Source organism: Apiotrichum porosum (assembly GCF_003942205.1).
Source record: "Apiotrichum porosum strain DSM 27194 chromosome Unknown scaffold_10, whole genome shotgun sequence".
NCBI classification, from domain to species: domain Eukaryota; kingdom Fungi; phylum Basidiomycota; class Tremellomycetes; order Trichosporonales; family Trichosporonaceae; genus Apiotrichum; species Apiotrichum porosum.
The window spans coordinates 1,193,347-1,218,873 of record NW_021167117.1 but is presented as its reverse complement, the minus strand read 5'-3'; the positions used below and the strand labels follow the sequence as shown (position 1 = coordinate 1,218,873).

Below are 25,527 nucleotides of genomic sequence, written 5' to 3'. Positions count from 1 at the left end.
TAATCCCACTGTGCGCCTTTTAGCAGACTACACATGGCGGGACATGCAAAAGGTTCCCGACATCGACCCTTACATAAAAAAACCCGGTTCTACCGCCTCATTCCGCGACCCGCGACCACAACGCGGTAATTCCGCTTTGACCACTCGTCTTCAAACTTCTGGTGGGCAAGCCCCAATTCATTCTCCACTACATATCACACCACGGAGCACAGCGGAACGGTGTCCAAGGTCCTGGAACGGACAGGACTTCCCGGGTGTCGACCTACTGCAGTTCCTGGTTCGTTCCGAATCGCGATCCCCCAGAAGCCCAAGCAGTGCGGTCCTGGGACCCCAACTGCGGTTAGTCATAAGGAGGGCCTTGCGTGCGAGGAACGGTACAGACCACCCCTCACACCGCCGTTCAATAACACCTCCCGCAAATCAGATGAAGAAGGATTCCAATGACGTCTACGAGGACGTGGCTGCCATGGACTACACCAAGCAGCCGGCCACCGTCCATATCGAGAACACCGCCGACGACAATCTGGTCGCCGTCGAGGCGTCTCAGAACGTCCTCAAACTCACGGATCTCAAGTGGTCCACATGGGGAGCCGTGCTCGCCATGTTCGTCACTAGCTTTGGAACGAACTCGTCGTACATTCTCATTATGAACACCACGGCTGCTGTTGGCGCCGCATACCATGACACCACAACTGTCTCGTGGTACGGAACGGCATACGGTCTTGCTCAAGTTTCCGCCTTGCTTTTTGCATTTAGCCTCTCGGACATCATGGGCCGCAAGCCATTCTTTGTTGGTGCCCATGGAAGAGGACATAGGGACTGACCTCTAAGATTATCGGACTTGTAATTTCCATTGCCGGCCACGTCGTCGGACTTGCTGGCCACAACGGGACGCATGTCATCGTCGCATGCGCGCTAATGGGCTTTGCATCTGGTATGACAGGTATCAGGTGAGGCACATCCTCGTAATAACGCTTTACTGACAGCAGTGCTGCTGCTCTTCCCGAGATTCTACCCAACAAGTTTAAACCTTTGGCTTCTGGCATTCAGGAAATGGCCGCAGCCCTATGGGCCATTTTCGGCGGCCTCTTTGGATACCTCTTGGCATCGGCTGGCTGGGCACGCTTGGATTTCCTCTTTGGAGCTGTGTTGCGTGAGCATATGACCCCACAGCACATCCTGACATCTTTCAGACTCTATTGCACTTGCTCTCATTGTTTTCCTCTACTTCCCACCAGAAAACCCCATTGGTCTCCCAGGTTCGAAATGGGAGCAAGCCAGGCATCTCGACTATGTGGGTATTCTCACACTCGTGTCATCCATGCTGCTTCTTCTTGTTTCGATCAACCTCGGTGGAGGTACATATGGTTGGCACTCGCCAATGACGTGGGGTCTGTTTGCCGGAAGCTTGGGTCTCCTAAGCATCACCGTTGCGTGGGAATGGGCTGGCAAGTGCAAGCTGCCCATTGTTCCACGCGTTCTCTTCAAGTACAAGCGCAACTACGTGTGCATGCTTGTATGCGCGTAAGTCCCTGTCTCACCTAATCAGACTAACCTTCCAGCTTTGCCTCGGGGTACTGCCTCATGGTTCAGGTTGTTTTGTGGCCTTACCTGTGCACCCACTTGTGGACGCAAGACCCCATCAAAATTGGCCTGATGGTCATTCCATCGGGCGTCGGCATGCTCGTCGGCAATGTTGGAATTTCGTACTTCACGCGGTTCATCAAGCGGACCGACCTTCAACTTTCGGCAGCGTTTGCACTCTCTACCGCGTGTGTGGGGCTTCTCGGTGTTCTCAACGCCAACAACATGCCTGGCGGTCTGGCACTCAGCTTCTTCATCGGCGCCTTTATTAGCATGCTTCTAGTACTGGTCACAGTTCAAGTCGTCTTTGCCATTCCGCAAGAGCATCTCGGTGCTGGCATGGGACTCTGTGGAGCGATCCGATCCATCGGTGGTACGGTTGGTATGACAATCTGGTTTTCGCTCATGTACACCAAACTTGGTCAAGAGACCTACCAAGTTATCGACGCCGTCATCGCTCAGGGAGTCAACGCAACCCAAGCTGCTTTGATCGCTGGTGCTGCTATCAATGGCGGAGCTCCGGCAGTTGTGTCGTTGGGCTTTTCGGACGCTGTCGCCAGCGCTATTGATGTGGTTGTCAAAGGCGTTTGGCACGACGTCTTCCGGCTGATTGGAATTGTCGCCGCTAGCATGACAGGAATGGGTTTTATCTGTTCTTTGGCCGCCCGCGACGTCTTTCACCTCTATAACGACGGCCGCGCGGTCAACCTCGATGCCGGTGATGCGCGTCACCGTGAGGTGGTCAAGGGAACGATCGAGGAGCAAGTCCATGAGGCCGATGTGCGCGTCAAAGTGTAAACATCGAGGGGTGAAACTGTATGTACATAGATGGCATTCCGCGGTTGGCTGCCCTAATCATGGCCAATCATGAGCTCAAACGGCCTTTGTCATTGGCTTTATATGCCTCACGTCTACTGTACAGGTGTGCCCCCGAAGGCAAAAGGTGATGGTGTGAATGACGAAAAGGAGGCTCTGGCGATGTATTTCTTGAGCCACAGTGTCTATTCCAGTTCCATCGAGCACGGGTTTCTGTTCTGTCAATGGGTGCAATTGGGGGTGTTTCTAGCGATTGCCAAGCCTAGATTCCGACCGTTACCTCCCAGAGGCGCTGTGCACCATATGGTGTTCGGGTGGCTACAACATTGTAGAGACTGGGGTTCCTAGGTACAGGAAGGGAGGAAGCGTACAGCAGACACTGGGGAGCAATCTTCCCTGTGATGTGAATCCAGAGCTCAACTGCATCACCCCAGTCTTTTGCAAGGCAGCCTTTGTCAATTTAACCGAATCAGAAAAACGCAAAGCACTTGGAATGGCATATGGCACCGACTTTCTTTAACCTTCCACGAGGACTACCACTAGGCAAAAGATTTGAGGTACGGAATTCCGGTGAGCTTGTACGCCCGCTCTGAGAGTTGGGGTGGGTTGACAGGAGCCTTTCGGACGCTGGTACATTCTTTGCCGTCTGGGCGAAGGCACTTGAGATGCGCACCAGTCTGAAGCGCTTGCGGCCAGTGAGAGGTACCGACCCAGTTGTTAAAGGCCACACGCTTGTTTTCCAAATCATCCCGGTTGGCAGTGGCCACCGGTGCATAGCAGAGATAGGAGGCGAAACGTGCACTGTTGCCCTTGGGGGGACAGTTATAGTGAGGCAGGCGCGAGTCCCCCAATTATCAGCATGGCGGGCGAGAGGTGCTCCGACTCACATATGATGAGGTCTCCCGGGTCGGCATTAACCTTGACCCACTTGAAGCCCTTGGTGTCCAGCCATTTCATTCCCGCGTCCGTGAAAAAGTAGGTTTCGTTGGTCCAGCGATAAAGTTGCTCCTCATCCTTGAACTGCTCGTGGAATTCAACTGAAATGTTGTGTGCACCTGGGAGGACCAGGAGGCCACCGTCATCGTCGCCGTTTGGGAGAAGGTTCAACAAGCCTTGAACGCAACGAAACCCAGGGCGCTCGGGATCTTGGTCCTGGTGGGGCCAAGGAACGTTGGGCGTGATATCCTTGCGACTGCATTGTCAGCGTGCGCTATTCTGAGCTCAGTTGGGCTCACTTGGGGAACGAAACGTTGATGGCGTCAAACGACACGAGGAGGTCTTCTGTATCGTAGATCGTCTCAAAGACCTTGAGGACACCTGGTTCGGCACGCATTCCCCAAACGAAGTCTTCATGGATAGCGCTGTAGTGGAACAACATGCCCTTTTCGTTGATGACAGGCAGAAGTTCCTCCTTGACGGTTGAAGGATCATTTCGGTCATATCCGAGACCAAACCCCTCCAGGTAGTCGTGGTAGCGATCCACGTAGTGTGCAGCCTTCTCCTTTGAGACTGCCCCCTTGATCACAGCATAACCGTCACGCACAAGGTCGTCGCGAAAGTCGCCGTAGGTGGTGTTGGCCGTGAAGTCCACCGTCTGGATGGCGGGAATCTCGTGTGTGACAATCATCTTGTATTGAGGTCGGCTTAGGTTGTGTATCGCTTGGGCATATTCTACAGCAGGCGAGATCTCTTAAACCTCTCCAATGGCGGATCAAACCGCTCAGCTTTCCGCCTGTCTGGCCCCCGTGTCCCTGGGGGGTAGGGGCCGACAGCACTGCTAAGACGGTCTTTCCGCAACCCTCGCGGTATACCCGCAGTGTTCCGCGTGTCCGAAACATGCAGAGCCAGAGCACGACCAACAGTTTGATGCAGTCTTTCCCCATTTCTTGTGATGTGATCCTGTGAGTGGGCAATGGATCATCGTTGCTTATTTGGACACTGTGGTACAACCTATGCATTGTCTACTCCATGGACAGGAATAACGAGTTCCAGACCAGGTCGTCGGAGTTGAGTTGGTTCTCGCCAGCAACAGTCTCCCACCAGCTCATATCGGAGGCGGCTGTCTCGTGGAGGCTGTTGTGGGTGTTGTGGTACGCCAGGTTCTCAAGCTCGGCCGAGAACAGCTCACTAATATCAAAGTCTACATGAACATCATCTGCAGGAAGAGACTGCTCTGCAGGCGACGTGGACAGCCTGTCCTGGGTCAGGCGGATCACCTGGGAGAGCTGGGCTTCCACGAGTGCGCCGATTTGACCTTCAGCTGCCAGTCCCCAAATCACCTGAACGGCTCGCTCAAAGTGCGTCTGGTACATGGCAAACATCGTTGATGTCAGACCCCGCTCACGAATGAGCAATGTAGCCAGAATTACCACTGGGGAAAAGAGGGTGGTAGCCGCATGACACTTGAAGAACGGGGCGTTCGTCCACGACGAGTGAAGCGAGGCAATGTGAATCTCGTCAACGATATCACAGGCAAGTTCTCCGCATATGATGCCACACTCCGTGTCGTAGGTCAGGTCCAGAAACTCCCCTCGGCGCAGCAAGATCCGAAGGTGTTGACCAAGCTACACAGTCAGACGTACATCTACATCTTGTGCACTCTGCACTTCACTCACAGTTTTTACAATGACGCGCTGTTGGTTGTGTATGGCACTGTTCCCTCGTGGCATGGCGTCAAATCGCCCGACCCACAAGGATATCTCGGCGTCCATGGTGTCGAGAACAGAGCGGTTCCCTCCATTCCGCTTGCATCTGGCCAGTGCGTCATAGCTAGCACTCGCAAACTGCGCGAACTTCGTAAATCCCGCCAAATATGGCTGCACCAAGCCGTTCTTTGCAGCGTCTGCTAATGGCGAATCGGGAAATTCGTTCTGAGGGTTAGCATCAGTCACATCCGCCATACCCTTACGATGTCATTGAGCGGAGCTGGTTGCTCGACCTCAACATCCTCCCACCTAATCCCGTATGGTCTGCCAACATTGAGAGACAGCTTGCAGTCCAGGGTATAGATTGTGAAGAAGACTCGGGCTCGCATGTGTCGCTCATATTCCGACAGGGAGGGTGGTGGTGGACGGTGAAGGTTCTGAAGAAGGGCAACACGCGTCGCACGACCAGCGACTGCATAGCCGTTGGGGAGATTCCCCATGAAGGTGACTACAAGGGCCTAGAGTCAGCGCGGAGGGACTCAAACTCCTCACCTGCAAGGTCAGAATCTGGATGCCGGTGATATCAGTTGTCGAGGTCGGCGTCTGGCGTTTGCCGATGAGAGCCTGCGACTGGCGGTACCACTCGTAGCCGTTGGGTAATTTGTCGTATCCCGACATAGAAGAACGAGAAACCGCCTCGCACAACGCATAGATGGAAAACAACATCGCCAGTAATGGGGTCAAAGATGACGGCAGCACGACTGTGTCACTTGACGGTGAATCCGGGACGTATGAAAAGAGGTTCCTAACGCGTTGCCGTGTTTCATTTTCGTTCAAACAAGGATGGAAGGGGTTGATTTGGTCAAAATAGAAGTCTAGATACTCGGAGTGCTTGGAAGCGCAAGGCAGGTGACAGATGACTGTGCCACAACGAGCCTTGATCGGAGGGATTGTTGAGGGAGCAGACCCCAGCTCAGCTGGTCGCTGAAAGGGTGGAGAGACCACCGACCTGCGGGTTTCAGAGGTGGGGCTTACTGTGTTCCCGGCGCTCAGCCTAGAACCACTCTCGAGCTCCTGGGCTAGCCTTGTGACGAGTCCTGTGACTGCTCCCTCGGCCAACGTCTCGCTTCTGCCGCCTCGTCCAAGCGCTGTCACTCCTCCGCCGGAAAGGAGTTCAGGATGAGACAGTGGCTCTGGGCTCACTCGAGCCGACTGGCCATTGTTGCCCCACAATCCTCGACCCTGACCATCGTTGATGGTGAGCCTGGTGTCGTCAAATATGGAGGGCTGCCTGGGGGACTGTGGGCCCCGGTCTGTATCGACAACAGGCACTATGCCGTCCAGTGGGGTGGGGGGTTCAAGGGGAAGGACGGTGCGTGTGCCAGAGGTGGCCATGGCTTCACGCATGATGAGCATTTCTGTCACCATTGTGGCCAGGCGGTCCAGGACGTGCTGGAGCGTTGGGTCCCGAGGTCGTGCGTCGGTGTTGACATCACAGTGGGCAAAGGGCGCTGGTTCGTCGAGTAGGGAGCACCGCACGCGCTTGCGTGTACAAAGAGTACATGGTCTGTCACCAGAGCACTAGCATAAGCGACGCAGCTCTCCAGACGACGAAGTGACTCACTCTAATCTTACGTGTCCTGCATGCCTCACTGCCATCAGCCAGATTGGTACTCTGCAACTCACCATGCCTTGAGCGCATACTTCTTCCGTTTGTGCAGGCGAAGGACATCGTGTCCCTCCGATTGCCGGCTCACGGGGGATGACAATTGGGGGCTCGTGCTACTGGTTGCTGCTGTTGGCTGTGTCATGGTGTAATGGGAGGAGTGGAACAGGAGCGGAAACGGCGGGCCGACATCAGGACCAGAGCAGAGTAAAACCCCCCACAGCCAAAACAAACCCACCATCTTCGCCAAAAGTGTGGGGCTCCCTGAAGGTGGGCTGTCGGGCCTCCGGCCTCCGGCTGCCATAATGTCCGAGCCCGGAAGGACCGCCCCGTTCCGGCGACAGTCTGAATGGCTGCAAGCAAGCTGCAAGTTTGGGTTTCCGTTTCCGTGTTCCGTCGCGCACCTGGACACACTGCCCGCGTGCTCTTGACGGTCGACCACTCGATGACGCGAAGGGCCTTTCCCTGCTCTAGACAGGCATGGTCACATCGTGCGGTACAACCACGTCCGACACACCCAGACGAAGGCGGCCGGGTGGCGGGGTGGACGGCGCAGCTAGTTCACAGCCTGTTTCGTCTGGCCCTGCCTGGTGCACTCCGGTAATGGAGAGCGAGGGCAGTGGCATTTTCCCCGACGTAGTCTGTAGATCCGCCCCATAAAGACTTTGTATGCACGACAGTAACGTATCCATCCACATGCTATCCGATTCCTCAAGAGTGTACAACCACACGAGCGACTACATGCCAAGCTTTTGAACCATTAACAACCATCTCTTCGATCTCCTGTTCTGTACCACCCGCTTTGTGCTTGTGCTGCAATTTACGACGATTTGACAGTGCCCGAGTTGTCCGCGCAGCCCCAAGGGGTCGTCGTGCCGCCGACGCTCATGGCGCTCTGGATGTCGAGCACAGCGCCGTAGGTACCAGCGACCATGAGGAAGCTGCCCATGACAATGATGAAGACAGCCCACACGACCTTGAGGCGCCACATGACGGTCGGAGCCTCCTTGCCGCGCGAGTAATTGTCGTACAGCCACATGCAGCCCATGGGCTGCATGCACATTAGAGTACCCAGCAGCGCACCGACCAGGGACACCAGCGGGCCAAACACGGGAATGGCGGAAGCAATGATGTAGGAGAAGATGCCACAGCCGGCTACGGCGCCGAGCCAAGACGCCCAGTGCTGCCACGTATTGGCCACAAGGTGCTTGGAGCCGCGGAGTGCGCGGACAAAGATATACTTAGCGGGCAGGTGGGTGAGGAGTGTGGAACTCATAATGAGACCAGGAAGTGCGATGCCGTACGCAATTTTCTTGAGGAGGGGACCAGCAGAACCGAGGGCGGGCGAGGAGACGTAGGAACCGCAGTAGTAGTAGACAACCACGCCGATGACAACGTAGGCGCAAGTGACAACACTGTTGCAGACGATGAGGGCGCGGGTGTACTTGCGAGGATCACGCATCTCCGACACCAGGCCAAAGAATGAAGGCGTACCGGCGTAGGCAAATACAAGTGACGAAAGTGCAGAGGCGGCCTGGGCGAAACTGGGGCTGCCGAACAGCTTGTAATCGCTTGTGAACGGAAGGCCATTTTGGGGGGCAGCGGCTGGGCGGTCCTGAAGACTAACGGCAATGGTGACAATGAGAACTGTCAAGGGTGTTAGTGCTTCACGTGCCGGAAGCATGATGCCACTCACTGGCTGTAATGATTGAAACCAGACCGATCCAGGCCAAGGGACTCAACTTGTGCAGCGTACGGACGCTCGCCACGCACAGGACAATGAGCAACGCCACGACCACAAATCCAGCAGTGCAGATAGCGTGCTCCGAAATAGCGTTGAGCGAGATAGATATGGAGAGCATACCAGACCCAGCACAAAACGTCTGGACTGCAGCGCGTCAGTAACGCCGTGGGTGGCGGCAACATGACCGCACTTTACTCACAAAGAATGTAGCAGACGGCTAACGCCTCACGACCAGCTTTGCCAAACATGATGCTTCCGGCATCGTCGATCATGTACATGTCTGGATGAGCGAGCTTGAACTGGCCCACAACATAGTTGGACCACGTGGTCATGGTGGCGATCGCGATTAGGCAGATGACACCCGGAATCAGACCAAGAACATCGAAGACCGCAGGGATTGAAAGAACACCAAGGCCTATCATCGACTTCATCATGAGACCGGCAGTGCCAATCCAGCCAACCTGGAAGATAGTGTCAGCAAACAAGCTAAGCGTCTGCCCACGAGAGCCTGCGGGGCAGGCTTACATTGCGGTAGTTGGGCACATTCTTGCCCTCAATGTCTCCAAAGACTTCATCGTGCACAGTGTCGTCGACAGGGAGCACTTCGATAGTGTGCCCCGCCTTCTTTTCGTGGACGTAGGCTGAACTGGACTCTTCCGACATCTGAGCGTAAAAGTGTAGTAGGGAGGTGGAGTAGATGGAAGTGTAGATTGTGTGTGGGCCCCCCACCGACTGACATCTCGTCGGCCCTTTTAAGGGTGTAGATCGGCGGAAATATAAATCCGTACCAGAGAAGATTGAAACATGAAGGCTACCAGGCATGTCATCTCAGAAACCGCAAGAACGTGAGCACCAGGCGCGTGTAGGGACGAGGCCGGTGGGCAACATGATACGTACGTCACAGATCACAGAGACCACAGAGAGGTACCGGAAAGGCGATATCTTGGGGCCGGGCTGGGCTGATACACTGTCCTCGGATCCTCGGATGTGTTGAAGATTGAGCCGCCAATTTCCCCAGTTTTCCGACAGAAGCCGACATATCCCTTTCGTGGCGCCCGTTGCTCACCTGTTGACAATCTGCTATCCACACTACCCTCTCCAAGTCCACACTGTGCGTGCGTGCACACACACATATGCATCGTGGCAGGCCCGCTGGCACATCCATCTTCACGCCCTTTGCAATCAACCCACACCCGCAAGCCCCAACGTCCCCGCCATGCACATCATTCTTACCGGCGCGGCCGGCATTGTTGGCAGCCACACGCTCAAATACCTCCTGGCTCGCGGCCATTCGGTCGACGCTATCGATATCGTGCCAATTGCCCCCACAGTGCTCGATGCTATTCCCAAGGAGGCCTCGGAGCGCTTGCGGACGCATGTGGCCGACTTGGTTGATCTGAGCAAGTTTGAAGCGATCGTCAAGGCCGCAGGACACGTCGACGGCGTGATCCACAATGGCGGCATTCCCAATCCTCTGAACAACGATCCGCGGGTAGTGTACAACACCAACGTTACAAGCAACTACAATGTCCTGCAGACTTGTGCCAAGTACGGTATCTTCCGTATCGCCCAAGCTTCGTCTGTCAACGCCTACGGCATGAGCTTCACCCCCGAGGGACACAAGTTCTGGGACGAGCTGCCCATGAACGAGCAGTCGCCAGCACGTCCAGAGGACCCTTACGCCACTTCCAAGATGTAAGGACAGGCGTCTGTGGTATGCATAACTGAAGTGCTAACTTGTACTCTAGCGCGTGTGAGGAGCAGGCCAACGCCATTTGCCGCTTCTACAACGGCATGCGCATCGCCTCGCTTCGTTATCACGCGTGTTGGCCCGACTATGAGACAGCGACACAGTGCGCCCGCTATCAGAGCCTGTTTGGTTGGGTTAGCCTCGAGTCGTGTGCTAGCGCTGCGCTGGCGGCTATCACTTCGGAAGGGTGGGACAAACACGAGGTGTTCAACCTGGTGGCTCCGGAGATCTGTTGGGAGGGAGGCAAGGACCCGGAGTCGCGGTTCAACGGCGAGATGCTCGACTCACTTGCCTTGCTCGAAGCAAACTGGCAAGGCCGATACAGCGGGGTCGACAAAAGCTGGTGGGCTTCCAACCCACGCAGGGGCTTCTGGGACTGTACCAAAGCCGAGCGTCTCTTGCAGTGGAAGCACGAGGGTTGAGTTGTTGGGTTGGCTAGACGCTCTTGATGCATGTACTGTCCACACACCTGATTCGTCCCTCAGGGTCCGGAAAGTCGGTTAGCCTGTCAGGATATCACTGATCATTGTGCGCTGCTGTGCTGGCCGTTGCTGGCCTGCTGGTAGACAGAATGCCGATGACGGATTGTGAGGGTGGGCATGGCCGCAACATGCGATGCTTTTTCGGCATCATGCCCACTGTGCCACCACCCGTCCACCAAACGGCCACAACCTGGGCTGCCCAGGCCACCAGCGCACCCGGATGAATGCAGCAACAATTCGATGCCTTCTATTTTGCACATCGCTGACAGTCACCTGACACCGAGAGACGCCACCCGGAGCAACGGCCCATTGGCTCCTGGCGTTCAGAACAGGGCTCCACCGCTATCGTCGGCGTCCCGAGTTATCGAGTTATCGGTGCACTATCCTCTCGTCGCCACCGTACTGGCCCCGAACGCAGAGTGCGACCAGAAGGTACGAAAGTACTGTGATGCCCAAACATTGTCGTTCCTTTAGCAACTCGACCTATCCCCAAACAATGCGCGCCTCCCACCACCCGCAACGCACGTACCGGGCATGCGACCCCTGCCGGTCGGTAGGTCTATGCGCGCCCACAGTCGTTAATCTGCAGCGCAAACTGAAATGCCATTTCGGCGACCCGAACGCACCGTGGGACGGCCCCTGCCAGCGGTGTATGCGTGAACAGCGCGAGTGTCTGCGACCACCAGCCAACGCAGTGCGGAAAGCCATTCCGCGCAAGGCAGACACGACAGAAGAACGGTGGAGCCAGGTCGCAAAACGACCTCGGGTCTTACCAACAGCTGCTTCTACGACAGAGCCTGGAACCGGGCTTGCAACTCTGTCACCGCCATCACACCGCCGCCTCGGCGCCGACGAATATGTTGGAACCGTTGACCGAGCCACCGCGGGTTCCTTTATGCAGGTTGTTGGCTCACTACCTACGCAACCCCGAGGCCACGCTCCCCCATCTTCAGGGTCAGGTGACGACGACGACGATGATGACGATGACGAGGTCGCAAACCGGGAGACCACTGAGAGCGCTCTTGTCAGGTCGCACCTTCAAAACCCAAACGATGCGCTGCGACTCCTTGTCAGTGCAAGCAGCCTCCGGTTCCCGGCTCGTTGCGACACACAGAGTCACCTGCCGAATGGCACCAGTGGAAGCATGACCAACACTGCCATCTGGGAAACATGGGAGCCGCTCCAGGAGGGCTTGCTCACGTTGTCAGAGGCCCACGCACTTCTAACTTTGTGAGTTGTCTGTTGGTTAAGCAGTGGACTGACGGGTTTATTAGCTTCGAGCTCGAGATGGCGCCACTCTACCCCGTGGTGCTCCCAGAGATATTTGATCCTAGCTACGCGTACACTCTCGTAAATGAGGAGGACCTCCTACTGGGAGCCATGGTCACCATCAGCAGCCGGTACTCGGAGATTTTGTTGCCTGAGCGAGCTACACAGGTGCATCGCAAAGTGGCAGAGTGGGTCCGCACCCAAATCACATGTCTCTTGGATGGTAACGACAGCTTGCGCAAAATCAGCAGCGTAGAAGCCCTACTCCTGCTGAGCGAGTGGCCCATGTTGCCTGTCCAGCGTACAAAGCGACAGAGATCGGGCGACCTCGCGCAGTCCGAAGAGGCGAACCTGCTCAAGCCCAGCGTGCAGTATGACGCGTACTGTTGGACCAACGTCGGTACGTATAGTCAACCTGAACACACTCTGCGCTTTGAACTGACCGTTCAAAAGCCCTCGCTGTACGTCTAGCGCAGGAGCTCGATCTCCAGGGTGCCGTCAGCCTTAGTACAGTGAAAGCTGGCACCAACGACCGATGGAGACAACAAAGAATGCTCAGGACTTGGGTTTGTAAGTGTGGTTGTGACCGAGTAGAGGCTGACTGTTCAGATTCATACAACGCAGACCGACAGTCAGTAACCAGGTGACGTTCGGAGGGACATGAGCTGATCCACCTCGTAGTATAGGTGTTCGCCTTGGCCGCGTCACAGGCCTACAGCCCAGTTCGTCTCTCTACTGCCGTGTCTCGAAGCGACTGCTAACATGCTTAGACAACACGTCGCGCTGGTGGGAGAAACTGTCAGACATCATGGGCAAGAACGTAACCCAAGGGACAACTGATGCCTGGACGTCCGATGCATACACACTTGGGTGTATTGCGCAACTCATGGCCGCCATTCAACAGCACCTCTTCCAAAGCAAGGAAATCACCCGCATGCTATTGCAGACAGGGGCGTGGGAATCATTTCTGCGTACACTGCAGATTGAAATAGACTTTACCAGGCGCTCATGCCGTAACAGGCTTCGTGAGTACGGGACAGCACAGCTCACTGCTGACCAACTACAGGCGATGGAAGCGCCGAGGCGGCTCTCTTACAGATTGAGGTCGACTATGCCGTACTGTACGCCAACTCCCTTGCACTCCGTTCTTTGCAGGAGAAGCTCCGACGACGACGACAGGCGAACGATCCAGCGTACAGCACGCCAACACTCTTGAACATGAGCGAGGGTCCGTGGATCATTGAGGCGCTCTCGGCCGCACGGTCTATTATTGACACTGCCGTAAACTTCCTCTACAAGCGCAAGATGTTGCGGATTTGTCCGTCACGCATCTTTCAATACATCATGTTCGCCACGACGTTCCTGTACAAGGCGCTGGCGATTGGTGTGTTTGAGCACGGCGCTCAGTCACTCGTCGGGCTCCTCGACGACACCGTTGTGGCCCTCAAGCATGTCGCCATCGACGAGGACCACTTCCTAGCGGGCTTTGCGGTGCTCCTCACTCGCCTTGGAAAGCACTGGCAGGCGCAGGCCAACTCTACTGGACCGTCAGTGCTGCACCCCAGCCCAGAACAGACCGTTGTTGCCGCCCCATCCACAGAAGGAGCCTCTTGGGCAGTGCCAGACGCCACTGCTGCTGCTGCTGCTGCACCACACCTCCAAGAGCCCCCGCCTCTTCCAATGTCGTCAGAGACGCTGAACTTGAGCCTCGCGCCCGAAAACGACATTTTCGACCCTTTGCAGCCCATGCCGCAGTATGATGAACTCAGCTGGCTCCTGGACCCGGCTCTCGAGATGCCCGCCGCAAACAAAGAGCAGGAAGACATCTTTCAGACCATCTGGTACGACCAGCAGAACGACGCTGCCAGGGACAACTTGTACGCCATGTTACTGGGCAACACCCTTGGCATTTAGCACCCCTTTGTACTTTGTGCCATTGTACAGTAGGCGGTGAGCGGAATGTATCAGCATCGTCGGGAGCTGCAAGGGTGCGTAAGGCGAGTGAACGCGTAGTGAGACACAGACAGTTACGGTACAACTGCGGTCTTTGGTTTCTCGAGATCTGAAAGGTGGACAAGACAGACCATTCATTGGTGCAGTAACTACCGAAACGGCTGCTGTAGCTAGACATCGACACAGTGAGTGTGAGAAGGATTGTACAACTCAGACACAAGCCTTCAGCGACCGTGCGGCTCATGCTCGATGCCGAATGTCCAATCCATGAATGCAACTACTTCAAATTCCGATGTGCTAACTGAAACGTACAGAGAACATTGCCGCTCTAGCCAGTGGTCTCTTGCAGCGACTGCCACTGAGCCACACTACCGTTCGCGCGAGGGTAGCTGGTACCATTGGGTTGGACGGTGGCAGCGCCATGGGCCTCACCCTCCGTCGGTGGGAGGTAGCCCCCACCACCGGGAGTGTTGATGACCACAGAGTCGCCTGCAGCCATGTCGAACGCCGAGGCGGGCTTGAGTTTAACGCGGCGGGAGGTCTGCCCGTTGATCGACGTGCGCTGCCAGTAGTTCGCACCACGCTCACCGGGAGAGCCGCCCGCCATGCCGTAGGGTTGGGTGACACGGCGTTCACCATTGAGCGAGGCGCGCATTGGGACACGAGCCTTGTACTCGCGGACAACGCCGTCGCCACCGATAAACTTGCCATTACCGCCCGAGCCGCGACGGATTGACCACTCATTGATGATGACTGGGAAGCGCTTCTCGACGATCTCAACATCGCCAATCCTGGTATTGGTCATGTTGACATGGACGGCGGACTGGCCGTTCCAATGATCACCAGCACCAGCACCACCACAGATGGTCTCGCCATAGTAGTACTTGCCGTAGTCGAAGCCAGACATGTTCATGCCACCTTGACCAGCGGCGCAAGCCTTGAAGGCCTTGAAGATGACATCAACCACACGCTGCGATGTCTCGGTGTTACCCGAGCTGACGGCAGCGTGGCTGCTAGGGTTGAGAAGGGTGTTCTCGGGGATGGTGACTGTGACGGGAGCCAGGACACCGGCGTTCATGGGCATGTCGGTGCCGATGAGAGTGCGCAGGCAGTACATGATGGCAGAGCGCGACACGGCCGCCGGAGTGTTGAGGTTGGAGTACGACTCGAGGGTGGTGCCGGTGAAGTCGAACGAGGCCGTGCCGTCCTCCTTAACATCGATGCGGAGGCGAATGATGGACCCGTCGTCCATGTAGTCCTCGGCAATGAGAGGGGTCGTTGTACGCTCGCGGAAGAAGGCACGTACAGCCAGCTCGGCGTTGGTGCGAATGGCGCCCATGTACTGCTGGACGACTGGCTTGCCATATTCGACAAAGAGCTCCTGGATCTGGGACCAACCGACAGCGCAGGCCGAGCACTGGGCGCGGAGATCCGAAATGTTGACTTCCAGCATACGGGAGGCTTGACAGTTGGGGAACTCTCCAGCAGCATTAAAGATGCTGGTGATGCCTTCCATGTTGAACTCGCCGTCACGGACGAGGAACTCGGACAGGAATCCAGCACCCTCCTGCCACGACTCGACCGACTCGGGGTGCATCGACTGGCCCTCGAGACCACCAATGTCACCGTGGTGGCCGCGAGCGGCGACCCAGAACACAATCTCAGAGTCGCTGCCCTTCTCAAACACAGGCTGGATCACTGTGATGTCGGGGCGATGAGTGCCTCCCGCCGCTGGGAGGTTGGAGATAAGGATGTCACCGGGGCGGAGCTGTCCCTTGCGGTGCTTGGCCTGAAACTCGACGGCGTACTGCATTGAGCCCAGGTGGACCGGCACGTTGGGGGCATTGGCCACAAGTTGGGCGTCGGGCCCAAAGATGGCGCAGCTAAAGTCCAGACGCTCTTTGATCATAACCGAGATGGCAGTGCGCTGGAGGGCTCGGCCCATCTGTTCAGCAATACCCATGAAGCGGTGCGAGAAGATGGACAGCTGAATGGGGTCCACGACAGTGGGGTCGAGTTCCTTGTGGGCTCCCAGACCGACGTCAATGAACACGCTGTTGCTGAGGATCTCGGCAATGTTCTGAGGGTGGAGCAGGATAGTCTGCGTCTTGTCCAGGAGGATGGCAGGGCCCTGGATGGTAGTGCCCGGGACGAGAGTGTCGAGGCGGTAAAGCGGTGAGGTCACAAACTTGCCGGTCTCCTCAAAGAAGACCTCATTGTTGGCGAAGTGGGCATCCTTGCCCACGGGAACCTTGGTTAGGGATGCGCGCTCCTTGACAAAGGGAGATTCAATGGCGTCCTGCTCTCCAGCACCGACAGCGCGGACACGAACGTTCTCGATGTCAATGGGCGCGTCCAGGTTGAAAGCAAACTCGCGCAAGTGCTGAGTGATAAACTCGGACGCATAGTCGCCCGACTTGGGCTGGCGGATCATGAGGCGTGTGTCGGAGCCACGGTAGCGGAGGTTCAGAAAGCGCTCGAATACAATGGCGTCCTCTGGGATACCCTGGGCCAGAAGTTCGGTGTGGCCACACTCCTCGAGAGCCTTGAAGCGGGTCTCTAGGGCATCGTTGGCACCGATCTGATACTCTTGGTTGAAGGGCTCCGAGTGGTCGACGGCAACGTCGGCGAGCGCCATCCCAAATGCCGAAAGCAGGGAAGAGTACTTGTGCACAATGACGGTATGCATGCCCATGACCTGAGCAAGGGCGGTAGCGTGTTGCCCACCCGCACCACCGAACGAGGCGAGGATGTGTGCGCTCGTGCGGAATCCCCTCTGCTCAGTGAGAGCGCGGATGGGACGGGCCATGGCACTGTTGGCGACGTTCAAGAAACCCACAGCAACCTCGGCAGGGGTCAGGTTGCTGCCATCGGCGTTGACTTCTTTGGTAAGCGCCTCAAACCTGGTCCTGACGATCTCGTAGTCAAGGGGCATGTCCTCAGTCGGACCGAAGATCTTGGGGAACGAGTCAATGTGAATGCGGCCGAGGAACAAGTTGGCGTCGGTAACGGTGAGCGGTCCGCCCTTGCGGTAGCAAGCCGGACCTGGGTGGGCGCCGGCAGACTCTGGCCCAACAGCGAGCAGACCATTGCGGTAAGTGAGGATGGAGCCACCACCGGCGGCAACAGTGTTGATGTCAAGCTGAGGTGTTTGGATGGTAACTCCAGCAGTAGTGGTCTCGAAGACGTGTTCGTACGAGCCACCGAAGCGTGAGACATCGGTGGACGTGCCACCCATGTCGAAACCGACGACAGGAGAGCCGTCCAGAGGGTCGAACGAGGTCTTGGCGAAACCAACCACACCACCAGCTGGACCGGAAAGAATGGCCTTGAGACCGGTGAACTTGCGGTGGTCGCAGAGAGCGCCGTCGGACTGCATGAAGCTCACGCGGCAGTCGGAGTGGGTGTCGAGGCCACCAGCAAAGCCCTGCGAGAAGCCGTGGAGGTACCTCTTGATCTCGGGGGTGAGGTAGGCGTCAGCTGTCGAGGAGCCGCCGCGGGAGACAATGTTGATCATGGCCTGGAGGCTCGACGAGACCGAGATTTGTTCAAAGCCGATGACCTTGGCGAGCTCCGCGACCCGCAGTTCGTGGACAGGGTAGAGGTAGGAGTGGACCAGAGCAATGGCAATCGAGCGGTAGCCGTTGTCATACAGCGACTGCAGGGAGACTTTGGCGGCAGCCTCGTCCAGCTCCTCAAGCACGCGCATGGGGGCACCGTTGACACCCCCCACCACCCGCCCTGTGGATGCGTACTCCTCGGGCATCCCTTTCTCTCCAAAGTCTTCCCACTCGGGGGCGACACGCTCGCTGACTTCCACAACGCTCGAGTACAGCACATCAGGCTAGGGGTTGTTAGCTATCGGCGCGTCCACTGGCGTGCTCACCTTCTTGATCGCCAGGTCAAAGAGGTGAGGGCGGGACTGGGTTCCAATGTCCAAGACGTCCTTGAAGCCCTTGGTGGTCACAAACGCGCAGCGTTCACCCTTGCGTTCGAGCAGAGCATTGGTCGCGACCGTGGTACCCATGCGCAGGTACTCGATCTCCGATGTGTCGAGTGGCTCGTCGCGAGGAATCTCCCTGCCTGTGAACCATTCAAGGACTCGACGGACACCTTCCCTTGGAGCATCGGGGTAGCTTAACGTAAGCAAATGCGCTGTGGTTGTAATACGTACTTCTGGGGGTCGACAGACAAAAGCTTGACGAGATAGTCACCCTTGTCCCTGCTGCGAGCAATGACATCCTAATGGAATTAGATTGGTTCCGTCGCCCGAGGCCAATGGTAGGGGGCTCACACAAAAGGTGCCTCCTCGGTCAATACAGATCTTGACCTTGTCGCGGTTGGCGTCGGTGACGACAGTCATGACGTTGGAAGAGTTGAGAGATGAGTAGAGTAGAGGGGATAACACAGAACGAGAACACTGCTATGCAAGATCCGGAAGACACACAAACGTGTCGTCTTATACTACCTCACACCAGAGGCCGATGGGGCCAGCGTGGTCTTCTGCGCGCGTTGCCCGTTAGTTGCCGAGTGGGCTGGGGCTCCTATCTCGGCATATGTCGGAACAGGGATCCTATGGCCAGCCGCTAAATCCGTTGATCTATCCTCGCAAATGGCCACGGCATCTGTCGGTTCACTGACAAGGCGTATTGGTGGGCACTGCTGGTGGGCATCGTTGCCTCTTCTCGCAGCCATCCGCTCGGTATCTGTCGGCGTCTCCGGAATGATCTGTCCAGGCCATTATCCGTTTACAGCCTCCATTCGACCATCACCCAGATACTAAAGGCGACAGCAGATGGGCCACGACGCACATACCTGATACCACACTCCACTACCACGTCAGCAGTTACGATGACTTTCAAGCTTGCACCCCCTCAACGCGTCCTGGTAGGATCAAGAGTGCAATCCCTTTGCTGCTGTTGTCGGTGGACTGACGGTCACAGATCATCGGCGGAGGGGAGTTTGGTGCTGTCACTGCACTGGAGCTCGCCAAGGGCCCCTACAAGGGCCAGGCGCATCTCATCACCATCCTCGACAGATCCCCTACTCCTCCAGCAGTCGACGCCGCCTCTTACGACCTTAACAAGATTGTTAGGCAGGAGTACAGTGACCGCCTGTACGCTAAGCTTGCCCACGAGTCAATTCTTCTTTGGCGCAACGACCCCGACTGGAAGGACAACTACCACGAGTCTGGCATCGTTGTGTCAGTGCGCAAGGACAACCAACGCAACGAGTACGTCCAGCGCTCACTTGAGGCGAACTCGATGCCAGGTATGGAGAACCCGGGCCTTGACGCACGGGTGCTCCCTGAGCGCAACGATGTCGAGGGCGTATACCCTTCCAAGGTCGTGCTTGGTGACTTTGCAGACGAGTCTGTTTACGTCAACCAGGCCGGTGGTTGGGCCTACTCGCGCGGTGCTACCGAGGCGGCTATTTCCCGCTGCCGCACGGTCGGTGTCACGTTCAAGGCCGGTACAGCCAAACACTTGATCATTGATCAGGAGAAGAAGCGTGTGCTGGGTGTCGAGACCGAATCTGGTGAACAGCACTTTGGCGACAAGGTCATTGTGGCGTGTGGCGCCTGGACGCCCACCCTTGTTCCCGAGCTCAAGGTCGAGTGTCTCCCCACTGGGCAGGTGGCCGGTATGATCCAGCTTACCAACGAGGAGTACGAGCGGTACAAGGATGTGCCTGTGACCCGTCTCATCGACAATGGCTTCTACATTTTCCCCGTGAGTAATCACGTTTTACAATCGGGCTATCCTGACCGACAACTATAGCCCTCAGCGACCGGCATTGTCAAGTTTGCTCTCCATCAGAAGGGCTACCTTAATCCCACAGGCAACTACCCTTCGCTCCCGCGAACAGTCCTTTCTCGTGGATACGAGTTCCAACGCGTACCCGAGGACGCCCGCCAGCAGCTTCTTGTTGGCCTGAAGCGTATATACCCTGAGCTGGCGGCCAAGCCCTGGCATGCCTCACGTCTCTGCTGGTACTCGGACCGCCCTAACGGCGACTGGCTCCTCGACTACCACCCGGATTACAACGAGACGCTATTCGTCGCTGCGGGCTGCTGTGGCCACGGGTTCAGTGAGTAGATTGTGGACCGGGAAGCAGACCATTCACTTACACACCACTACAGAGTTCATGCCTGTGCTTGGCCGCCTTATTCACCAGAGCCTGGAGGGTAAGCTCCCTAAGGAGTACGCCGACATCTGGGCTTGGGTCCACCGCCGCCCTGAGCGTCGGGATGAGAGCCGCACCTTCTCGGAGCGCAAGCGTCTCGAGCCCGACTTCAAGACTAAGCTTTAATGTCCAGTAACATACATACAGTAGACTGTGGATATTCTGGTTCATAAATGCATCACTTCTCTGTTCTTGACTTTGCTATGCATTTGGTCTTGACAACCGCATTGGTATTGAAATTCCTCACGAATGTCACTCCGGGCCTTGGAAGGCCAGACCATTAACTCTGTCAAGCGATTGCGAGGGTGACAATACGGCTACCATGCTATAGACACATGGCACAGATGCCAGACAACACATTGTCATCTTGGTATTACCTCCCTTCTAAAGTTACTAGGCTAGAAGGTGGTACAGCTATATCAAGGGCCAGGACATCTGTGTTAGCTAAGCTAATGCGCTTCACGCATCAATCCTTTCGGGATACGGGATGAAGGACCTATGGTCTGCAGCCTGCTTGATATCCCCTCGGGTTCGAAGAAGCACGGCAATTGTCGCAAACTGTCGGTTACTGATCACTCACGCATTGCCCTTAAACCGTTGCCACTCAGGCAACGTTCGCCAACTGTCGGCTCGGCACATGGATAACACGGGTGACATCCGAATCTACGGGGACCCCACTTTTGGCCACTTGTGATGTGACCAGATTGTGCTAGCACTATCGCGGAGATCAGCTCAGCCATAAGGACGCCAACCGCTCTGTGGAGCTGCCCCTTCTGGTAGCTAAACATACATAGTGACTAACCGCCTTTACAAGTCTGGCGTTGCTGTCGGGCTACCGAGCATCTGTGCCAGCGACGACTGTCCAACGACATTGTTCTTGTTCATACCAAACACCCAACGCTGTCACCTTGACGATCGTGTGTCCAACGTCACCTTCCAGATGGGGTCGAATAGGTCGCCCAAGCGCAAAGTCAAACATGTTTCGCGTGCATGCGACACATGCAAATCCAGGTTTGGTCTTCAGTAAACGAAATGGAACTCATCACAACACAGGAAAATTCGGTGCGACGCTGCTCTGCCAGCATGTGGACCGTGCATGGCAAAAACGCGAACATGCACGTATACCAATGAAGATGGACGAAGGTATGAGAGCAGCCACAGTGGCTGTTTATCACCCATAAGACCTAACGCTCATAGCAACCGTGATGACGTTGAGCTGAGGGAACGCATCAACGAGCTACGAGGCCGCCTGGACGCGCAAAGCAAAAACGAAGAGGCAGATAACGCAGTGTCATCAACATTGGCAGACTCGTCGTCCGCATCTTCTTTTCAAGGCACGACGCCTATATCTTCTTTGGCTTTCTGTCCCATGAATGTGCAAAAACGCACATGCCTCGGCCACCTTAGGACTCATGGCACCCGTGCGTTGGCCCTGACGCCGACATTGCCCAACAGCGTCCTACCAACAAACACCTTGGCCCAAGTGTGTGTAGGTGCAGGGGTATGTGGCAACGCCATCTGTCTCTTTGCTGAAACAAGACAATCTCCCCCAGACTAGTGTGGCCCTCGGAGGGTGATACTTCCCAAAATCGGTCGTCTGTTTCTCTACAGCTTCCAGACCTACCTGCAGGGGAGTGGGTTGACTGGGGCCGTTCGCTTCCCCCTGGATTAGGTATCACAAAGTGTGTTCACGACGAGGCACTAGCTGTGTTTGGCGCATACCAGGCGCCGTGGTGTGCGGCGGTGGACATGAGGCAGTTCATGAACGACCTCAACGTCTGCAACCTGATTACTCGCAGCGGACCTCGACCTCCGACACAAACGGCCTCTTACTCGCCACTGTTGCACAACTGCATTCTGTACCTTGGTCTTCATATGCGCCGCGAAAAGTGGCCAGCCGTGACCGAGTCTTTGAACCAGCTGATGCCTGAACACTGTGCTTCGCTCATTTTGAAAGAGACCGGTGATCCGACCCTAAGCACAGTTCTCGCACTCAACATTCATTCTTTGTGAGATGATGGTCTGAAGCATTTCAAACGCTGACTGTGAAGAGTTTTCAACTTGCACACTGACTCGTCGTCATCGACTTCAGCGACGGCCCGGTTCATTCACTTTGGAATGGTGGTTGCCACCACGCGAGCGGTGAGTACAGTTCTCGTCACTAGCATACGTAATGGGTTTTTGACAGCCAAAGCTGAGCCTCACATCCAATGTATGTTTATTGCCAGCAATTGAGCGTAGACGGGCAGCTAAAAAAGCTTGGACAAGGCGGCACAGCGATCCATTTGGTGGACAGTGGGAATGCAAGATGCGGTATGCTAGGGTGATATAGGTCTGGTTCTTGTTGACACGGTCAGCTGTACGCTATCAGTGCTGGGTGCCCACCAACGTTGGAGATCCCGGAAGGCTTCCTGCTTCCCGACATTAACACGGCGGTCGACAACGTCTTGTGGTTCGCTGAAGACGATTCGAAATCCAGTATCGCAAATGGCATGAAAGGCATGGCTTCGACAGTGTTCCACTGGACTGCCCGCCTACACCTCGTTCTGGGCAAGGTCCTGGAACATAACCGGTAAGCCAAGACCACGCATATTTCCCCCCTTGACAGTAGAAATGCTCGCAACATGACTGCGGCGGGCAGAGAGCGGGCTGTACTGCATCTAGCGCATGAGATTGAGGGTTGGCGTACCAGGCAGCCATTCTCGCAGCCTGCGCTCTACCCGTTACCCCATGTACTTAACATGCTCCTCCTCTGCGATATGATCCAAATCCACTTGTTTCGCCCCTACTACCGGTCAAGTCTGGAGGTTGACCCCTCTGCCAAGGACAGGTGCGACCAGGCGGCAGCGAGTGGTATCGACCTGCTGCTGGTGGGTTTGTCGTTTTATCGGGAGACTTTAATTAACGTTGCAGGTGTACGAACATGAACATGGGCTGCAGAACGGTGTCCTCCCACTCGGTAAGCCAAAACGTTTGCCACCTCCCGTAATGTGCCCATCTGACAACACCAGTTTCTGTGGTGCTCAGTATTGCCATTGTCCTCCTCCTGGACCTTGCCTCGACAGAGTGGGGCCAGCCACAACAGAAGGACACCCAGCTTCAAGATTGTGTAAGCGCCAGTATATCTGAAGCTGGCTGCTGACACTGGGAAGATCAGGTTCATGAGCCAGCTTGGCAAAACGTGGGCCGAAGCGAGGCAAGCGTGCCAATTGATCATTACACTCAAAATGGAATGGATGGTGCCGTCGTGAGGTCAACAAGACTGAAGGGTGCTTGTTCTGGAGAAGAGAGTGGTTGTGATGCAGCTCATTATACATACCTAGTCGTCAGCTGTTTAATGAAGTCTGATTCCAATGACTCGGGGACAAGAAGGACGCCGCAAATATTATTCAAGTTCATGCTTGCAGCTTTATCGGACTGCTGAACAGGAGCTACGTACCTGAAGTTGAATAACAATGACTTCAGTTGGGCCAGAAGGATTGCCTTTTACTGGTTGACCAGCTTTTCTGTTTATGTGGTCGGCGCCATGCTGCAACGCTCTAAATCTTGCGCGGTAAAAATCCACGCTGACATCGCTCTCTACTGAGTACCAAGGACCCTACGCATCAGTTCACTCCGGATGCGCTTCCGCTCAGCAACGGCACCACCGCTGCCCGACATGACACTCTTGTTCTCGTATGCACGGCGGGCGAGGAAAGGGACGACCTCGGCAAGGGTGCCGTAAGCAACATACTTGAGCGACATGGGGATGCCCCGGGAGTCAAACTTCTCCACAACCTTGTCGGACAGGTCATCGCGCATGCCGTACAGCTGAGCAATGAAAACCTTTCCTGCGACACTGTCCTTCAGCCGCAGTCTGTCGTCCTCGGTGGGATCGACCAGCCCGTACTTTTGCAGCTTGTCGATAATGGTGTCGACGGAGTCTGCATTGTGGGTCGCGAAAATGACCGACGGGGCGAGTTCAGGTTTGGACAAGGCGAGCTGTGAGGAGAGCTGGGAAATGATGTGGTCGATGGCATCGTTGTAACTCTTATCCGTAGCGGGTTTGCTGGAATAGAGTCAGCACACGTCCTTCCTAGCAGCAAAAGGTCTCACTCTGGCCACATGGGGTCCTCACCAGGGCGCCCTTCGTGATACCAAGCGGCGCGGTCCTGGTCAATGTATGCCCCGCGAACAATCTTCATGCCCAAGGAATAACCGTTCTCCTGGGCATGATTGAGCATGTAGCGAATGTATTGGGGCTGGCGGCGAAGATATGACTGGAAAGTGCCAAAAATCAAAGGACCGCTGAACTTTTGTCCAGGCCTGGGTTTGTTGAACTCTTGGCAGAGGAGGAGGGTGTATGCGTCGAGGACGGGCTGGGTCTCCACATGTTCGGCATCAATCACGAGCTTCACGCCGCGATCGCGGGCCAACTCGGCCATGTGACGGAGCTTTTGGTACATGTCGTATAGGATCTCACGATCGTCGTCTGTGGCATACTCGTCAGAGTGGAGGCGCCCGAGTGGCTGGAGCGAGTCGTCGCAAATGGGGACCAGGTCTGTGGATCCGGGCCCGCAAGCAACGACAATGTCGTCTGTTGACGTAGGTAGCCCAGGGCACGGTACAGTATCGTCGACCGGCACAACTGAACGGTAGCGCATCAGAGTGTTTGAAGCGCGGACCAAGACGCCATTGTCCAGAAGGCCCGTCTTGACATGTCAGCACCAGTTGTCTTGCTTCCAACCTTCCATCGCGACTCACGACCTTGACCGCAAACGCAGAGGCACCACGCCTTCCTCCTGCCGCCTCAATCTGATCTTCGAGTTTACCAAGCTCTTCAATTCCTTTATAACACTCTGCCAAGCACCGGTTGAGTTCCTTTGCGTCGCGCACAGCCGTGTGGTCTAGCTCGCCTTGTTCTGCTTCCGCGCAGTAGTTGAGGGCACCGCCCACGTTTTGGTTGTGCATCTGAGCGAGAATTGGCATGCACTCCTCAACGGTCTCTCCGGGCACGAACTGCGCAAAGAAGGTGTGTCGCACCACCGTGTTTGCGAGGGCGGGAAGGCCCGGGATGGGAGATGATCCGAAGGCATGGAGGATGGCGGGGGAGGCGTCGATGAGGGCGGGAATTGAGCACGCGGCGTAGACGAGGTAACCACGAATCAGGTCACGAGTTGGGACAGCTCGAATGCCACGCTCCGGCTTGTCCTTGTCATTGGAACCTGAGAACGCATAGGCAAGACAGCCACCAGCGAGGAGGACTGGGGCAGCGTAGTTGAGAGTTTGTTTGTGGGTGTGCGTCTGTGCACGGATGGTTGAGATGGCCGAGGTAGCTGTGGCAAAGCCGCGAGGAAACAACTTGAGGACCATGTCACTGGGACGGGGCGATGAACTGCAGCGAGGGAGGTCTGTTTCGACCGCAAGACAGGAGGCACAACGATACTTACAAA

At 56.1% G+C, this 25,527-nt stretch overlaps 10 protein-coding genes across 10 annotated transcripts; 5 read left to right on the top strand and 5 right to left on the bottom strand.

Annotated features, from left to right (window-relative positions):
• Positions 1–43: 43 nt before the first annotated feature.
• On the top strand, positions 44–2,382 carry EHS24_001591 (uncharacterized protein; the record flags this gene model as incomplete). Its single annotated transcript, XM_028617379.1, has 5 exons — positions 44–790; positions 832–950; positions 990–1,153; positions 1,194–1,524; positions 1,563–2,382. 5 exons carry the CDS (start codon positions 44–46, stop codon positions 2,380–2,382), a joined length of 2,181 nt encoding a protein of 726 aa, XP_028474686.1.
• Positions 2,383–2,916: 534 nt separating this feature from the next.
• EHS24_001590 (uncharacterized protein) lies at positions 2,917–4,027 on the bottom strand (the record flags this gene model as incomplete). The annotated part of the gene is made up of 3 exons (XM_028617378.1): positions 2,917–2,933; positions 3,288–3,592; positions 3,636–4,027. 3 exons carry the CDS (start codon positions 4,025–4,027, stop codon positions 2,917–2,919), a joined length of 714 nt encoding a protein of 237 aa, XP_028474685.1.
• A 334-nt stretch (positions 4,028–4,361) lies between these two features.
• EHS24_001589 (uncharacterized protein) lies at positions 4,362–5,723 on the bottom strand (the record flags this gene model as incomplete). The annotated part of the gene is made up of 4 exons (XM_028617377.1): positions 4,362–4,964; positions 5,223–5,270; positions 5,309–5,482; positions 5,598–5,723. The coding sequence occupies 4 exons, from the start codon at positions 5,721–5,723 to the stop codon at positions 4,362–4,364; spliced, it is 951 nt and encodes a 316-aa protein (XP_028474684.1).
• Positions 5,724–7,531: 1,808 nt separating this feature from the next.
• On the bottom strand, positions 7,532–9,118 carry EHS24_001588 (uncharacterized protein; the record flags this gene model as incomplete). The annotated part of the gene is made up of 4 exons (XM_028617376.1): positions 7,532–8,358; positions 8,408–8,599; positions 8,655–8,916; positions 8,981–9,118. The coding sequence occupies 4 exons, from the start codon at positions 9,116–9,118 to the stop codon at positions 7,532–7,534; spliced, it is 1,419 nt and encodes a 472-aa protein (XP_028474683.1).
• Positions 9,119–9,671: 553 nt separating this feature from the next.
• EHS24_001587 (uncharacterized protein) lies at positions 9,672–10,627 on the top strand (the record flags this gene model as incomplete). Its single annotated transcript, XM_028617375.1, has 2 exons — positions 9,672–10,150; positions 10,204–10,627. 2 exons carry the CDS (start codon positions 9,672–9,674, stop codon positions 10,625–10,627), a joined length of 903 nt encoding a protein of 300 aa, XP_028474682.1.
• A 556-nt stretch (positions 10,628–11,183) lies between these two features.
• On the top strand, positions 11,184–13,870 carry EHS24_001586 (uncharacterized protein; the record flags this gene model as incomplete). The annotated part of the gene is made up of 6 exons (XM_028617374.1): positions 11,184–11,917; positions 11,962–12,356; positions 12,410–12,463; positions 12,727–12,776; positions 12,939–12,981; positions 13,023–13,870. The coding sequence occupies 6 exons, from the start codon at positions 11,184–11,186 to the stop codon at positions 13,868–13,870; spliced, it is 2,124 nt and encodes a 707-aa protein (XP_028474681.1).
• Positions 13,871–14,237: 367 nt separating this feature from the next.
• EHS24_001585 (uncharacterized protein) lies at positions 14,238–18,272 on the bottom strand (the record flags this gene model as incomplete). Its single annotated transcript, XM_028617373.1, has 4 exons — positions 14,238–17,753; positions 17,796–18,027; positions 18,084–18,151; positions 18,204–18,272. 4 exons carry the CDS (start codon positions 18,270–18,272, stop codon positions 14,238–14,240), a joined length of 3,885 nt encoding a protein of 1,294 aa, XP_028474680.1.
• A 488-nt stretch (positions 18,273–18,760) lies between these two features.
• Positions 18,761–20,221, top strand: EHS24_001584 (uncharacterized protein; the record flags this gene model as incomplete). Its single annotated transcript, XM_028617372.1, has 4 exons — positions 18,761–18,796; positions 18,853–19,641; positions 19,690–19,999; positions 20,052–20,221. The coding sequence occupies 4 exons, from the start codon at positions 18,761–18,763 to the stop codon at positions 20,219–20,221; spliced, it is 1,305 nt and encodes a 434-aa protein (XP_028474679.1).
• A 970-nt stretch (positions 20,222–21,191) lies between these two features.
• Positions 21,192–23,346, top strand: EHS24_001583 (uncharacterized protein; the record flags this gene model as incomplete). The annotated part of the gene is made up of 10 exons (XM_028617371.1): positions 21,192–21,238; positions 21,293–21,596; positions 21,707–22,104; positions 22,147–22,237; positions 22,284–22,408; positions 22,467–22,667; positions 22,737–22,965; positions 23,009–23,054; positions 23,107–23,204; positions 23,248–23,346. 10 exons carry the CDS (start codon positions 21,192–21,194, stop codon positions 23,344–23,346), a joined length of 1,638 nt encoding a protein of 545 aa, XP_028474678.1.
• Positions 23,347–23,674: 328 nt separating this feature from the next.
• On the bottom strand, positions 23,675–25,447 carry EHS24_001582 (uncharacterized protein; the record flags this gene model as incomplete). The annotated part of the gene is made up of 3 exons (XM_028617370.1): positions 23,675–24,143; positions 24,191–24,786; positions 24,839–25,447. The coding sequence occupies 3 exons, from the start codon at positions 25,445–25,447 to the stop codon at positions 23,675–23,677; spliced, it is 1,674 nt and encodes a 557-aa protein (XP_028474677.1).
• Between the last annotated feature and the right edge of the window lie 80 nt (positions 25,448–25,527).